The sequence below is a fragment of the Agaricus bisporus genome, assembly GCF_000300575.1.
Source record: "Agaricus bisporus var. bisporus H97 unplaced genomic scaffold AGABI2scaffold_7, whole genome shotgun sequence".
NCBI lineage: Eukaryota > Fungi > Basidiomycota > Agaricomycetes > Agaricales > Agaricaceae > Agaricus > Agaricus bisporus.
Window position 1 is genome coordinate 561,857 of NW_006267370.1, and position 14,712 is coordinate 576,568.

General features: G+C 46.5%; 5 protein-coding genes across 5 annotated transcripts; 3 read left to right on the forward strand and 2 right to left on the reverse strand.

Moving 5' to 3' along the window:
• Window positions 1-10: 10 nt before the first annotated feature.
• Window positions 11-1,151, reverse strand: AGABI2DRAFT_137158 (hypothetical protein). The gene is made up of 8 exons (XM_006462413.1): window positions 1,100-1,151; window positions 1,005-1,052; window positions 784-951; window positions 676-728; window positions 573-625; window positions 519-523; window positions 309-451; window positions 11-252 (listed from the first exon to the last, which is right to left on the reverse strand). The coding sequence occupies exons 1-8, from the start codon at window positions 1,122-1,124 to the stop codon at window positions 106-108; spliced, it is 642 nt and encodes a 213-aa protein (XP_006462476.1). The 5' UTR covers window positions 1,125-1,151; the 3' UTR covers window positions 11-105.
• Window positions 1,152-1,366: 215 nt separating this feature from the next.
• AGABI2DRAFT_223813 (hypothetical protein) lies at window positions 1,367-4,262 on the forward strand. The gene is made up of 9 exons (XM_006462414.1): window positions 1,367-1,604; window positions 1,661-1,831; window positions 1,886-1,951; window positions 2,010-2,531; window positions 2,584-2,753; window positions 2,805-3,264; window positions 3,316-3,465; window positions 3,516-3,942; window positions 3,996-4,262. The coding sequence occupies exons 1-8, from the start codon at window positions 1,419-1,421 to the stop codon at window positions 3,624-3,626; spliced, it is 1,836 nt and encodes a 611-aa protein (XP_006462477.1). The 5' UTR covers window positions 1,367-1,418; the 3' UTR covers window positions 3,627-3,942; window positions 3,996-4,262.
• Window positions 4,263-5,009: 747 nt separating this feature from the next.
• Window positions 5,010-8,765, forward strand: AGABI2DRAFT_206816 (hypothetical protein; the record flags this gene model as incomplete). The annotated part of the gene is made up of 15 exons (XM_006462415.1): window positions 5,010-5,216; window positions 5,274-5,333; window positions 5,391-5,712; window positions 5,767-5,922; window positions 5,976-6,079; window positions 6,131-6,257; window positions 6,315-6,407; window positions 6,461-6,565; window positions 6,615-6,739; window positions 6,794-7,002; window positions 7,060-7,395; window positions 7,448-7,538; window positions 7,592-7,657; window positions 7,710-8,676; window positions 8,729-8,765. 14 exons carry the CDS (start codon window positions 5,010-5,012, stop codon window positions 7,890-7,892), a joined length of 2,184 nt encoding a protein of 727 aa, XP_006462478.1. The 3' UTR covers window positions 7,893-8,676; window positions 8,729-8,765.
• A 906-nt stretch (window positions 8,766-9,671) lies between these two features.
• Window positions 9,672-11,541, reverse strand: AGABI2DRAFT_206823 (hypothetical protein). The gene is made up of 9 exons (XM_006462416.1): window positions 11,405-11,541; window positions 11,321-11,343; window positions 11,243-11,266; window positions 11,077-11,188; window positions 10,971-11,024; window positions 10,527-10,908; window positions 10,314-10,470; window positions 10,083-10,262; window positions 9,672-10,029 (listed from the first exon to the last, which is right to left on the reverse strand). The coding sequence occupies exons 1-9, from the start codon at window positions 11,439-11,441 to the stop codon at window positions 9,913-9,915; spliced, it is 1,086 nt and encodes a 361-aa protein (XP_006462479.1). The 5' UTR covers window positions 11,442-11,541; the 3' UTR covers window positions 9,672-9,912.
• A 545-nt stretch (window positions 11,542-12,086) lies between these two features.
• Window positions 12,087-13,629, forward strand: AGABI2DRAFT_193616 (hypothetical protein). Its single transcript, XM_006462417.1, has 2 exons — window positions 12,087-12,495; window positions 12,588-13,629. Exons 1-2 carry the CDS (start codon window positions 12,324-12,326, stop codon window positions 13,592-13,594), a joined length of 1,179 nt encoding a protein of 392 aa, XP_006462480.1. The 5' UTR covers window positions 12,087-12,323; the 3' UTR covers window positions 13,595-13,629.
• The last annotated feature ends 1,083 nt before the right edge of the window (window positions 13,630-14,712 follow it).

Below are 14,712 nucleotides of genomic sequence, written 5' to 3' on the forward strand. Positions count from 1 at the left end.
ATATGTTTAAGCCCTTCAGTGTTTGTTTCATGTATTATTGGTGGCAAACGCAAAGTTGTACCACTTTTTTCAATGTACATGGCTTCGTTTTGACCCCGTGTTAATTTACATAAAATCTTCTTCGAGTTCTCTGCCGGTTTTGCGTGGAGCGTCTTCTTCTTCCCCATTCTCTGAGTCAGCAAAAAGAGTGTCATAAGACCTGGCTTGCTTCTCGGCCTCTCTTTGCTTCGCAAGTTCAAGTTTGGCCTTGTTCTGGATACAAAAAAAAATTGAAATCGTGAAGGCCCAGAAAAGGTAGAGGAGCTCACCTGTTCTGCAGCCGCCGCTCGTTTAATGGCGTTTTCTTTCTTGAGACGATCAACTCTTTCTTGTTCGTGGTTAACTTCTTTTTCGATTTTTGTCTTATTCAGTCGGTTGACAATGACGTTCTCTCGCTTTTCGACATGTACTGCAAGGCTTGGTCCACGTCTGCGTATATGTCTATTTTGCAGAAGCACAACGCACCTCGCTTGACCTGTGCTTGTAGGTCTATGTCTGGGGATCAACCCGTCGATGTGACGATTGACTTCCGCACCTTCTTATCACTATGGAAGGAAACTTGGCCAACGGCCATGTCACCGGTTTTCTGGCGGAAACGATTAACGCCACAACAAGATGACCATCCAAGTACCATACCTTGAGATTGTCACCGGGCGTATATATAATGGTGAGGTTGTCCTTTTTGTTACCTATTGCATGATTCATCTGCATATTTTCCATGTCATCATGAGCAGTTTTACATACCCTCGATAGAATTCGCTTTGACGAGCTGGGCACAATCAGTCAAAATTGCCTCAGGTATTTGGTCCCAGGTCATTCCGTCGGACATTCTTAGGTAGACGTGTGCGGAGGAGAGCTTATCAACGTGGAACCAAATGTCTTGTGGCCAGGCATATCTGATTAGCTCTTCGTCTGACAGGAAATTGGTGAGCAACTGCTGGATTGGCCGCAGCGCCGGCACGGACTTTCTACTTTATCTTTACCCATGTAGATAGTGACCGATGGGTTAACCACTATCCATAATTGAGCAGAAGTCCAATCGTAGTGATCAAGGGCCTACCGTTGGACGTGAAGAACAAAACCATTGCGTAGGAATGGCGAAGGTATTTGGCTGATCAAAAAAAGCAAGAGCGCCGGCAACGAGCGTGGGAATATTTTGAGTAAGTAGCCATGATCAAGCGTCTTGTTGGAACTTCAAGACTCTCACTCTCATCCTCACCGTCTCCAGCTCTGTCATCGCTTCACAAGCCCTAAAAACCAGCAGAAGAGTGAGCACAGATAGCGTACCATTGAGTTGACAGTGAGGGTGACCCAGTCCTCGTTATAGGTCAAAAAAGCACACTCCTAATTTCACTCCACCCACTCAAAACCTCGCCAAGATGATGCCAAATCGATTAGGACTTGGTTTGCGTCAGCCTTTGCCGTCATACGGGCAGGGTCCCTCAATGCAAGCTCTCGCACAGCAGCAGCAAATGCAGTACATACAAGCTCCAAAAACTGCCACCTTGTTCGTTGGCTCAATATCTGGCGGCATTACTGACGCATTCTTGAATCAGCTCCTCGGGGTATGTTGTAGCTGCCCTCTTCAACTCTTATCTATTAATGTTGATCTATCTCCTAGGCGTGTGGTGTTGTCAAATCATTCAAGCGTCTTATCACTCCCGCAATGAAACCTCAAGGCTTCGGTTTCGCTGAATTCGAAGAGCCCGGTAGTGCAATCCGTGCCATTGACCTGCTGAACAATGTTGAGCTACCGGCCTTGGAAGACGGCTGTGTGAATAAGAAATTACTGGTGCGTCTTATTAAAGTTATTGTCCCCCTGCCCGCCTACGTCAATATATTTTAGGTGAAGCCAGACGAGAAAACCCGCTTATTTTTGGACGGTTATAAAGCACACCACATCTCGTCAGAAGTAAGTTCAGTTGCCAACAAGGAAGTTCACACGATTTATACTTCTTTTATTTCGCCAGGTCGACGAGGCTATCGAAAAACAAGCGAAAGCGAAAATAGATGAACTTGTGGCAGATATTCATCGTGTATCACAAGAAGCGACAAATAGCGGTTTGCTAGACAAGGAAAAATATGTCATCCCACCCCATTTACACGACCTTCAAGAAGCAGACTTGCCCGAAACTCAACGAGGACTCGTCATTTCTGAAATTGCCCAATTTCGAGAACGTGCGGCCAAGCGTGAACGGGAAAAGATGCGGGATGTGCGAGAGAGTATCCCTGTTCTTAGCAATGTCCCTAGTGGCCCAAAGGCTCGAGAATGGGGCAAACCTCAGCAATCGGGACAATTGTCGCCTGTGACCCCAAAGCAAGGCTTTGGCAAAGGTGCTCAAGGTTACAACAAACCGGTCGGATTTGTGAGGGCTGAGGAGGATACCCTTTCGATGGAAGAAGGGCAAGGTCCAAAGAGCAAAACGGATGAGGAGCTGGAAGCCGAGCGTAAAGAAGCTCGCCGGCGAGAAGAAGAGCTTTCGTTCCGAGACGTAAGTGAAGTGCAATCTCTCAGCTTCATAGTGTTCTGACATGTTATGTCAGCGCGAGCGTCGTTATGAACCTCGGGAACGGAATCGTATCCAAGCTTTAGAAAGGGCCATTGCACGGGAGCGTAGCATCAGGGAGTCGGAAGAGCGTGAAAGAGTTGAAATGCGAAGACGACTTGATATCTGGGATGACGATGAAAGTGATGAGATGTTTTATGTAGACCGGTACGTGTCACTTTGCGATATCCGGAACGGTTATTGACATGTCATCACTAGCTCGAGGTGGCGTGCGCTTAGAGTACGTAGATTGGAAGCGGAAGAAGCAGCTGATGAAAAGTCGCGACGATATGAGGAACAAGAAGCCGAAAATCTCAGGAGAGAGTCGGAGGACTTCTTGGCGCGACAGATGGACGAGATGCAGGCATTGGCAGAGGAGCAACGGAAAGCTGGTCTACTCTTGGATGACGGTGCGCCTGTCAAGCTCAATGTTTCCATCGCAACAGCTGGTGTCAAGGATAAGGAGCCATCGACCAAGGAGAAGGTGACTGTATTCAACCAAGAGGATGACGACGAAGATGGCATTAAGAAGCGGAAGGTACCGCTGGTCAAACTTGACTTCAGCGTTGCTGAAAGTAGCGAGCAAGCGAAGGAGAGGATGGAGAAAATCAAATTGTCAGTGCCACACGACAAAGAGGTACTTTTCAAGGCCAAGGTCCGCTGGGACGGTTTGTCCGATGTAAGCCATCTTTGTCTCATAGAAACTACGTTAGCTCATAACGTGCGATAGTCAGTTATTGACCGCAAAATGGAGCCTCTCGTTAAGCGGCTCATGGTCAAATACTTGGGTGAAATGGAGGAAGACGACCTTATCTTGTTCGTCCTTGAACACCTTAAAGACCACAAAGGACCTCAGAAACTGGTGGAAGGGCTCGAGCCAGTAAGTTTCTTTTGACTCTGGGTCGATGAGATCTAAAATAGCTTTTGCAGGTATTGGAAGAAGAGGCCATCGAATTTACGATCAACTTGTGGCGTCAAATCATATTCGAGAGCATGGCGTATGGAGAGGGCATACTGACAGAGAAAATGCTTGTGGATTGAGAGGGTGTGCTCATAGAATTTTATGGTGGTGCTGCTCCTTTGCGAGTGTAGGTGCGTTGTGTAGTTTTAGTACCGGACGCCTTTCTGCTGAGGTATATTTTGCCTCCTGAGAGCGTTGAGAGCGGGCATGGTTCAAGAAGGAACATCGCTGGTGATAGAGGTAGCGGTAGGATGGTGTCTAGGAGGTATTCTTTTTGTCGTGAGTTCACCATTTTTCGCCTGTCTCATGGATAATATCACTTTTCGCTGTATAATGGCATGATGTCCGAGGCTATATCAACGGAATGGAAACTGTTGAGTCTTGGAATCACCACAAGTATGTCAATTATTGCTCAGAACATGATACTTTTTCCCGACCAGCATTCCCAGCCAAATTATACTGCTCTTCAGGTAGCAATAAGGCCAACTTTTAGCCATTGAAGGTCAGAGTGATGGAGGTGATCGCGGTGAGCTCAGCTTTTGATGTGAAGCTTTGTTCGAGCGTTGTCAAGCCCTGTTGCATGTAACACTGATCCTCGGCGGGGCGAAAGGATGACTTTAGCCTCTGAAGCTATTTGCTTCAATCCTTGGTCGAGTAGTTTCACATGTACATGTGTGAACTTCTACTCATCAAGTTTATGATCCGACAATATATACAAATGCCACCGCAAGTCAATGCATGACATTTTGCTCCACATCCTTGCTATCCACCTTCGTCTAGGACTGGTGATAGCTTCTTGCACGATACGTGAGTTACTGAGCTGTCGGCTGCTGTCGGTGGCTAGAGCGTCGGTCGTGTGGCTTTAACTCTTTCGTGATGATATTGTGAGACGGTGGAAGAGAATACCACCATTGGTCCGATCTCAATCAAGGGAGATTTCTCCGGTTTGAAATTGAATATTCAATATTCAACGGACCTGACAAAGAGCTTGAAGAGTGTCATGCTCATGGTCACTGCACACCGGCAATCAACGAAAAAATGAAATCGTAGAGCACTTGTGGGGTAAGGCGCTTGACCTCAGGAACGCGAACATGCGGACCACTTCTGAATTCAACATTCTCACTCCACCATATCTCCTGCCTATCTTCACCATGGCTAAAACTGTAAATTACTCGAGCCACGGTGCAGTCTTGCATATCTACTCTTTGCTCGCTTCAAAACTTTAGGAACGAGATGATCACAGTATATCTAAGGTCATGAAACTCGCAGCCATGGCGGGCAGGACGATGGTCCACCGCTAGTCCGGCATACCAGGCGGTCCAAGCCAAGAACTGACATACATTGAAATGTACATAGCAACGCCCAAAGTGGATCATCAAGTACATCATCTTCGCTTCCCGGAACTTATTTAACCTCAAGAATGCCCGGCTTTCACCTCTTCAGAAGTAGCCCGCCCCTCCACCATGGTGTCTTTGGCTGCTCTTGTTCAACTAGCGTGTCTGCTCCGAGCAGCAAATGTCCTGGCTCAGGAATCAACTGCTTCCCCAACTCTTACTCTATCGACTGCGATCCCGTCTGCCACTGCGCCTACAAGTTCAGAGCTTCCTTCTCAAGTACCTGTGCCACCGAAACAAGCGTGGTGTCCCTCTGAAATCTTCTGTCCCGGAGAAGTGGGTATTATTGCTCTTATATGATCCATTACTGACTGCCATCTCTTCCTTTCTCAGCTTTTGCAGACTGTCAATATTGCTCACCTGTTCCCTGATGATAAAACTTTTGCCGACAAGGTAATGAATCATTGCTTCTCAACATCTGTGTGCTAATGTACCAACTTAATCCACAAGCCGACGAGCAAGTCTTCGCAAGAAGTACTAGCCGCCTTCCGGAATATTACGAATGATACTACCTACGGTCAGATCATTGACTTTGTGGAGCAAAACTTTGGTGGTGAAGGTCGCGAACTCGAAGCCCTTACCGTACCGGACTTCGATCCAAATCCCTCGTTTTTGCAAAACGTCACGAATCCCTTGGTTCAGGCTTGGTCGAAGATTGTCCATGGATATTGGACTCAACTCATCCGGGGCACTAACTCCTCTAATCTCTGTGGTTCTGATTCCGAATGCGAGAGCTCTCTCATTCCGTTGAACCATACCTTTGTTGTTCCAGGTGAGTTCGGCATCTTACTGGTTTCATGGAGATGTTTTGACGACTTCGCCTTAGGTGGTCGCTTCAGGGAACAATACTACTGGGACAGTTTCTGGATCGTGGAGGGCCTTCTTGAGTCTCAACTTTACTCTGTCGTAAACAGCACGCTCCAGAATTTCATGGATGAGCTCGATACCATTGGATTTATTCCCAATGGAGGTCGAATTTATTGTTAGTAACATTTCTATAATCTCAGTACCCTACTTACGGTGATTCACCTCCAGATTTGGACCGATCGCAGCCTCCACTCTTCATTCAGATGCTTGATCGCTACGTCAAAGTCACCGGAGATAGGTCGATCTTGGACAGAGCTCTTCCTCTCGCAGAGGTATCTATTCCTAATACGTCGTTCATCTTTGACATGCTGAATGTTATATAGAAAGAACTCACTTGGTGGCACGATAACCGTTCACTGAACGTCACGAGCCCTTTCACAAACCAGACTCACCTTGTATACCACTATAGCGTGAATAACAGTGCCCCCCGCCCCGAATCTTATTTGACTGGTAAGCCATCTTTTTCTCAATTGGGACGCCGTCGGATTGTTAAAATGTTTGATACAGATTATATGACCGCCAATGATCCTGATGCTCCTACCCTTAACGATACCCAAAAGGCTGATCTGTATGCTGAACTCGCTTCTGGCGCCGAAACAGGTGGGTACACGGGAAGTTTATATATCTTGATATCGGCCCTGATGCAGATCTAGGTTGGGATTATACCATGAGATGGTTTAAAGACGGAGCCAATGATGGTTCCTTAAGAAATCTTGGTATTCGTGATTTAGTCGCTGTAGACCTGAACAGTATCCTATGTGAGACGGAATATTTTCTTATCGACTCAAAATCTGACATTTCTTGCAGACCGCAATCACATTGCACTCGCAGATCTATATGGTTCCTCGAATGACCAACAAGCCGATACTCACCGTTCAGCTGCTGCTGACCTTCATACTGCAGTGCTGGATCTTATGTGGGATAATGACAAAGTGAGGGCACCCCTCCAAACGTAAAGATTATAACTCGAGGCTTAACCGAAACAGCTCGCTTTTTACGACTTCAACCTCGCTACAAACAAAAGGAAGAACTTCTTTAGTACTGCAAATTTCTATCCTGTATGGAGCGGCATCATACCAGACGCACTTCTACAAGATAGCAAAGCGGCCTTCGGCCATTTCGCATCGGTCAATCTTGTGCTCAGTCGTTACAATGGTACATTTCCCACCACTTTTGTTAACACTGGCCAGCAGTGGTAAGTGTGATATATGACTTTAACGCTTTGTTCGATGCTGTACTTAATGGCCTTTAGGGATGGGCCCAATACTTGGGCGCCGCATCAATATATAATACTTCAGGCCTTACGTGCCTTGCCTGCCAACGTCAGCTCAGGCAATGCTCCTTCGACAGAGGATGGTCAGTCGAGCTGGGATCTAATTCCGTCCGGTCAACTTGGCATGGAAGAGAGTCAACTTCCACCACAACCCTCCAATACCGGTAATATCACTAATACTGGTCCGAACGCCGATATCAATGTCGGGAACGGCACCGTCGTCAATGGTGGCAATGCAACATCTGGGGAGGGTTGGAGTGTTATGCTCCAAAGAGAACTTGCCAATAGGTATATCACGAGTGCTTTCTGTAGCTGGTGCGTAGTAGAAGCTCCTACTGTGTGCCTTTGGTTAACAGCAACCGTATAGGGTGGCGACGGGAGGCTCCATTGAAGGCATGGTACCAAGGCTTTCGCCTGAATTGTTGAATATTACTCAGAGCGTCAACAACACCGGAAACGTACGCGTCCAGCTCATAATGCCAATTTTTCTTTTTGCTCATTCCCAGATAAGATGTTTGAGAAATTCTCTGCTTTTGATGTCGATTCGGCTGGTAGAGGTGGAGAATATACTGTCCAGGTAGGTTCTCGACGCCCGTATGATAACTTCATGTAATTGATATTTCTTACAGGCCGGGTTTGGATGGACTAATGGTCTCGTCATGTGGATCGCTAGCAACTACGGTAATATGCTTAATGCTCCTGAATGCCCGCTTATCACTCTCGAGGATGCCCAAACGTCGTCGGCGAGTCTCAATGCGTCTCCTGTCATGTGGACTGTGGCCATAGCAATGGCTATCACTGCTCTTCTGTGAATAACACCCTAGGGCAATGGTTTGCAGTTGTAACATTAACGCCTTTGAGTTTGGAATTCTTTAAATCAGTTTTCGAAAAATGAAGCAGTAGTCTGAAATAAATACGCTATTTATGGTTTTTCTGTTCCCAACAAAAAATGTAGTGGGCCAATACTTTATTTTACTCTGAGACAATACAATTTCGGTTTTACAAGCTATCTGATATCGACATACAGACTTATGAAAGTAACAAGTTACATGACTAGCAAGGTGGGTTAGCAATAACACTCGAAGCAGTCCTGAACAAAGCAATTTCAGCGTCCCTACGCCTGACCAGTCCGGGTAATACTTGTCCACCAGCGAACACCCATTTCGGCAACTCCTGCGCAGCAACGGTATTTGGGTCTTCCCCGTTATTGAGTCTGGCAATCAAAGTGGAACTGCCTGCAGCACCGCATCCTTCATTGAAGGCCCAAGACACGAGAGCTCCGTATTGATTTGCGTTGAGTCGGATGTTATCATTGACGTCGGCGGTGATACAGTTTTGGAAGGTCACCAAGTCCGAATGCAAGAGAGTGGTGGCAGTGGTGGTGGAGAGAGGGAAGGAGAAGGGTACTTCGCTACAGCCAGAGTTGCGACAGAGATGACCGTAACCGACAGTGGGAAGGCCGATTGGATCAGGAGCGGGACTGGGTACAAAGCCCTCGAATTCCTTAATGAGGTTGATTGTAGCAGTGTTGACCGCGTGGGCTGCACAGCCTGAGCTGCCTAGACAGCACTTGAAGTCGGCGGGACCAGGGCAAAAGCCTACCAATATATTCAATCATTATTATAAAAGTGTATAAAAAATGGACAAACCTGATACGGTGTTACCACTGGCGCACTGGCTAGTCCAGCGGCAGTTACCGCCAGTGCTGCATGAAGTTTTAGTGCAGCACCTGATATTGCTAGGATCATTGGGACAAAAGCCAGAGGCGGATGTACCGCCACCTGAGCTGCAAATAGAAGTGTCGATGCAAACTCCTGGGGTGCCGTTAACGGAGCAAACTCCATTCACAGCAGCCTGGGCAAGACCAACAGAGACGAACAGAATAGAAAGAGTTTTCAACATTTGAAGCGTAAGGGTGGGATTCGTTGTTGAGAGGCAGCAGCAGCTTCAACCCCCGCATTTTATTTGTTTGATTCCAGAACGTATTATCACAAGTCCAGTCTTCGTGAACAATCGCCACGCGGAAGATTTCAAGTTTTGGCATTTAGGAAGCCATGTCAAAGTCAGCCGCCACGGTAGAGTGGAAACAGGTGCCGGTGATTGATCGACAGGCGAGCGTCAATTCAGAAGGTCTCCCAATCGTGCTTGTTACATTGTGCCAAGAAAACCTGCAGGACTTCAATGGATTGAAGAAGCGGCTAAAAAAGCACACACACCCACTTTTATACCGATGGTGGCACACGAACACGGGAAGTGAGTTACCAAAAGCTACCGGATGAACAGTGAATCCACATGCACACTTGTTCTCTGAATACATATTGACGGTCGTGAGACATGGTGTTAGCATCCTGGAATGGGACAAATTTAGTGAGGAAAACAAGTAGTTTGACTCTTTCTGGACAGCATGAAGCCCCGCCTTGCTCCTGATATAGCTGCCGATGGTCTGGGCAACGTTCTACCTGAAAACTTCGAAATGTGTATCAGATATCACATTGAAGGGACCAGGTCTGAATTCAAATCTTCCATGGAATAACTGATGGTGTGCAATCAATTGAAAGATTAAACGGAGAGAATATAAAACTGATCAATAACAATAGTACTAGTGTTATCCAAGCTGTATCAGGCGGAGATGTATATCCGATGATGTATATCAGGACTATGAATCCTGTGATGAGGGTGCATGTGGAATGGTCGGGGATGATGCGAAATAAGGGGAAGATGACTAGCAATACAGTAGGGCCGATTAATGTTGAATGATGGCCAGTTAAACAGGTGAAGGCCATGACGACTGGTTGAATGATTGGATTGTTTGCGATTTGATCAGAATGCTGATTATTCATCTTCAGCTGATCTTGATAGTTCTTCATCGTTAACGACTGTTGAGGGTAGAGGACTTGTACCATCGTGCGCAAAGAAATCTTCCAACGCGAGTGGTCGTACATCAAAACCCTAAAGTTGACTATGAGCCTATCGTTCAGCGGATAAAACACTATAAAAGCTACCTCGACTTGGCCTTTGGCCAACATCTCCTCATTTCCTTCTGCACTCCGCATAATCTCTCGCACAGGAACCATCGCAGCATTCCGACATAGCTCTCTTAAATCAGAACCTGAATGACCCTCGGCAGCCTCTGCTAATGCAGTAATCGAGAAATCTGGTGCGAGTCGTGTATCTTTCAGCATCTATTATGTTGTCATTAGAAAAAAACCTCCAAGCATAGTAGAGTGACACACAAGGCCGAGGATTTTCAAGCGCTGGTCATAATTTGGCAATCCAACCGCGAACCGCTTGGGCATACGCCTGAGGATGGCCAAGTCAATGTCATGAGGCCTATTAGTCGCACCGAGGACCAATATCCTGTCTGTGCTTGACGTAAGTCCATCCCAGAGGCTGTCACGATCTCAATATCAGCGAGGCTTTCAAAAAGATATAGCGCAAATACGCACGTCATGAATTCTGCTTTCATCATGCCCGTTACTTCATGGTCCCCTTTTGTCCTTTCCCGTAAGAAAGAATCAATTTCGTCAATGAAGATAATGCTCGGCTGTACTTTTCGTGCGAGGCTAAATAGTCCCGCCACGAGTTTATTGGATTCCCCGTACCACTTGTTTGTAAGTACGGATGCGGCGATATTGATGAATGTAGCCCCAGACTCCTTCGCGAGGGCCTTGGCAAGCATCGTCTTTCCGCAGCCTGGTGGGCCAAATAATAGAACACCTTTGGGTGCGCCCAGGAGGGATGAGGTGGACGTAAAAAGATTAGGGTAGAGTAAGGGATATATAACGGACTCTCTAAGAGAGGAGATGATCGTGTCGAGACCACCAATATCTGTGGCCAGCGACGTCAGATGCTGCGGGTATGATGAAAACTGCATCTGAAACAAAAGGTACCTGAAAAGCGGACACCGATATCATCTGGATGAATAACTTCGTTCGCTACTTTTTCTGTTTAAAGCTTGAGAAACTGTATTCGGGAGATTCGATGATCTCAACGCACTCTCATATTCGTCCAAAATCAGACCAGAGTGACCGAGGCGTCTAAGGGCCTCTAACTGTTTTTCCTTCACTTCCTCCTTCTTATCTGGATTCGAGATACCGTCAATGACCCACTGGACAGAAAGTCAGATAAAATAACAGGTAAACAAAATGACACGGAGACCCACTCGAACAGTGTAAAACAGAGCTGCCTTGATCGTTCATTCAATTAAAGTTCGTAGAAATGTATATGTGCGCTTACGCACTTGAGAAGCCAAGAAAATGGCGACTAAATAACCCAAAACTTCCGTCAATTTGCTGCAAAGAAAGAGCTATACAAGAATGCGCACCCTCGAAAACGGCTCGTCGAGTACTGGGAGACACCATGACTCAGAAAGAGCGCCGCTTAGATTGCTTGAAAGTGTGCTGGCTGTTTACAAGGCTGTCCCACCGAGAGGTAAGACTGGAGGCAAAAGTGTTGTGGTCGACACGACAAGCGTCGCTCCGAAGAAGTGACGTCGTCACATCCACACCCGGGTCACATCCGGCAATATATTTATAGCTCTACTGGTACATTCATCTCCGAGTCTATGTCAACATCTCTTTGGCCTTCTACCCGCAATAGTAACAAGCGCACTTATCACAATGATTCGTTTGTGTCGACTATCGATCTAATACTAAACACGTGACGTTTCCTACTGTTTTCAGTCACATTCGAGTAATTGAAAAGTTCTACATGAAGCGATACCAAGCCTAATCCATGAATTACAGAGAGATGTACATCGAGAATTGCACGAGTTCGAATTCCATAGATTTTCACTCCTACAGCAATGTCGTATCCGACCTCTATTTCCCAGCTGAGGGTCGAATGTGCGTGTATTGCCCTTTTAAATTGATGAAATTCAGCAATACCAATCTGTAGATGAAACGACCAGAGAGACTGAGCATGCCCCAATAAGTAAATTCGCAGATTTAAGGCTTTTAGCTCGCTTGCTTACTTGTCGCGGCCCGATTTTCAGACTCCTTAATAAGATGGTGCATCGGAACAACCCTAGTGATGGTTAACCTCACATGCACAACAAGCACAACTCGGTAACTGCTAACCGTTCCAAACAACTTCCAGCTGAACCAAGCAGCTTCTGACCCTGAACATCTTTACTTTCTTATTGTTTGCACCACGTTTTGCGCTGGTGACTCCCTCCATTCTTTCTAAACAACATTCTCTATCTCCTCTTTCGCACTAATACCTCATTTTCTCAAGTCTCTCAGATGAATGCTACTGAACGCAGAATTGACGATCAGGACAAGTCTATTGATTATTCGCAGCCGCTTCTTGGCGTCGGAAGCAAAGATTGGCTAAATAATGGCGGGTCGAACGAGTACATGAACACGACTTCCCTTACACACAAAAAAGGAGCAAGTGCCAAGCTAACTTTCACTGGTGAGATCATCTGTTTTCGAGTATACCAAAATATCATTGGTTGACATGACTTCGTTTTCTATCTTCATAACGTCGTTTTTGGAACATCAAAGGCTCTTCCGTCGCTGTCTATGGAACTGTGTCTTCGTTGAGCGATGACTCTGGGACTTCGTCTCAATATTCCATTGATGGTAGCACTTCGGGTATCTACACTACCAAACCGGCGAAGGACGCACAGTATAGCGTGAGGTTCTTTCAGTCGAACACACTCAAACACGGCCAACATACACTGGAAGTTGTCAATGAGACTAAAGACGGTTGGCTCTGGCTCGACTACTTTGTCGTCTCGGAGGATGGAAGCAACTCGACGTCAACAACGGCGTCAACCACCGCTGCCTCCACAACTTCTAGTACATCTGCCGTTCCGAGCACTTCTTTCACGCCACCACCTGACATACTACCAAGTACCACTCCTTCCCATTCAATGTCCACAGTATATGTCAGTACTCCCGATCCCAGTACCACGGCTTCTTCCGAGGACATTTCCGACCCTACTGGTGGAAGTCGCCATCATGATGGACCCCCCGCAGGTGTAATACTTGGCGGAACATTTGGTAGTATATTCGGTATCCTGTTCATTGCCATCATCATCTGGATTGTCCGCCGAAAACTCGCAGACCGTTTCGCAGATGAGGCCGCTGCAATTCCCGTCTCCGCCCCGCAGTCACCCTCCAATACATACAAATTCGCATATTCCCCCCCTCGTGCACCATCCCCAAATCCAAGCATGATACAAGACCATCGTGGATACGAACCCAATACACCGGTCAGGGCGTCGAAAGGGTATCCATTTGGCACTGCTGCTGGTGGAGTTCAAACTTCATACTACCAGAATCACGCTCCGCAATCACCTCTATCACCAATACATCAACTTCAACCGTGCTCAAGGCCAGCTTCTTCCCATTCCTTCAGAAACGTTGCCACTCCAGATATGAGACCCACACAAACAGATGTTTTCTCTGCGGGAATTCAACGACAATCATCATACATCCCACCTCCTGCTTATCCCGGTCCTCCCGGATTACATATCGAAATGCGTTCGGAGAAGGAAGCAGTATAGAAGCCACAGGAAGACAGGGTAGGAATGAATATTCGAATTAGGTGTAACTGACGCAATTGAAACCCCGCATCCCTTCACAATCAATTTCATTGTATTACCCCCGATTTTGAATATCATCACGATCTCTTTTATATATTCAACAAACTATTTATAGTTCCCCCTTCACTCCATGTAACATTCATATGCTACTCGCCGAAACTACAATTAATTTCTTGATATACCCTTTTGCGAAGCCGTTTACCTCAGTAGTCCACTATGGATCTTAATTGAAACTTTTGATTCTTCGTCTTATCAGTTTACCTTCTATCAATGATAAGCGGGATTCTGAATTTGATGGTACCACACTCTCAAGCGCTTGAGCTTTTAGTCACACGTTCAGACTTCGAAGGAACAAATAGGAGGTGCATTTGGCGTTCCGGAAACGAAATAGACAATATTCAAGCGTGGTTGAGTACGTATAAGTGGATACACCCAAGTGTTACTACGAACGAGCAAACGCAGATCAAAAAACTTATCGATTGACCGGTCTTGCTTGCTTCGCTGTCGAGATTACAGCTGTCAGTAAGTAGTATGTCGTTGCCGAGGGACTTATTCACACCACCGCCAATTTACAGACCCAACGAGGAGATCGCAGGGCCGATGAAAATGTGGACTCATCAAACAAGACTTGCTGCGGGAATAAGAACGAAAGGTCACAGCCTCACAGGGCTTTGGCGAGCGACGATCTACGCAATTGGCCTCGGAAAGCGAAGGTGAGTTGATTGACTTGTAACAGGTGTCAAAATTTTGTGGAGAAATACTGGAATCCAGTCAGAATAGTTCTATGATCCGGAGACACCCCACGTTGAGCGAGACGGGCGAGCGATTCAGAATGAAGACGAAGACGAAGTGGGAGCAAGAAGGAAATCTGGAGGTCAATCCTAAAGGGGGGAGGGGAAGAAAGGCTACGTGAAAGGTCAACGAGTTTGAATCGGTGCCTCGATGTTCTCCGAGTCATGAAATGAACGGCGGCACCGGTTTTGAGTCCATTGGGGAATAACGATGTTGAAATAGTATTGATGATTTCATGGTATAACACTGACTCTCCATTAACAGTCCGGGATCTTGCGAAGCATCTG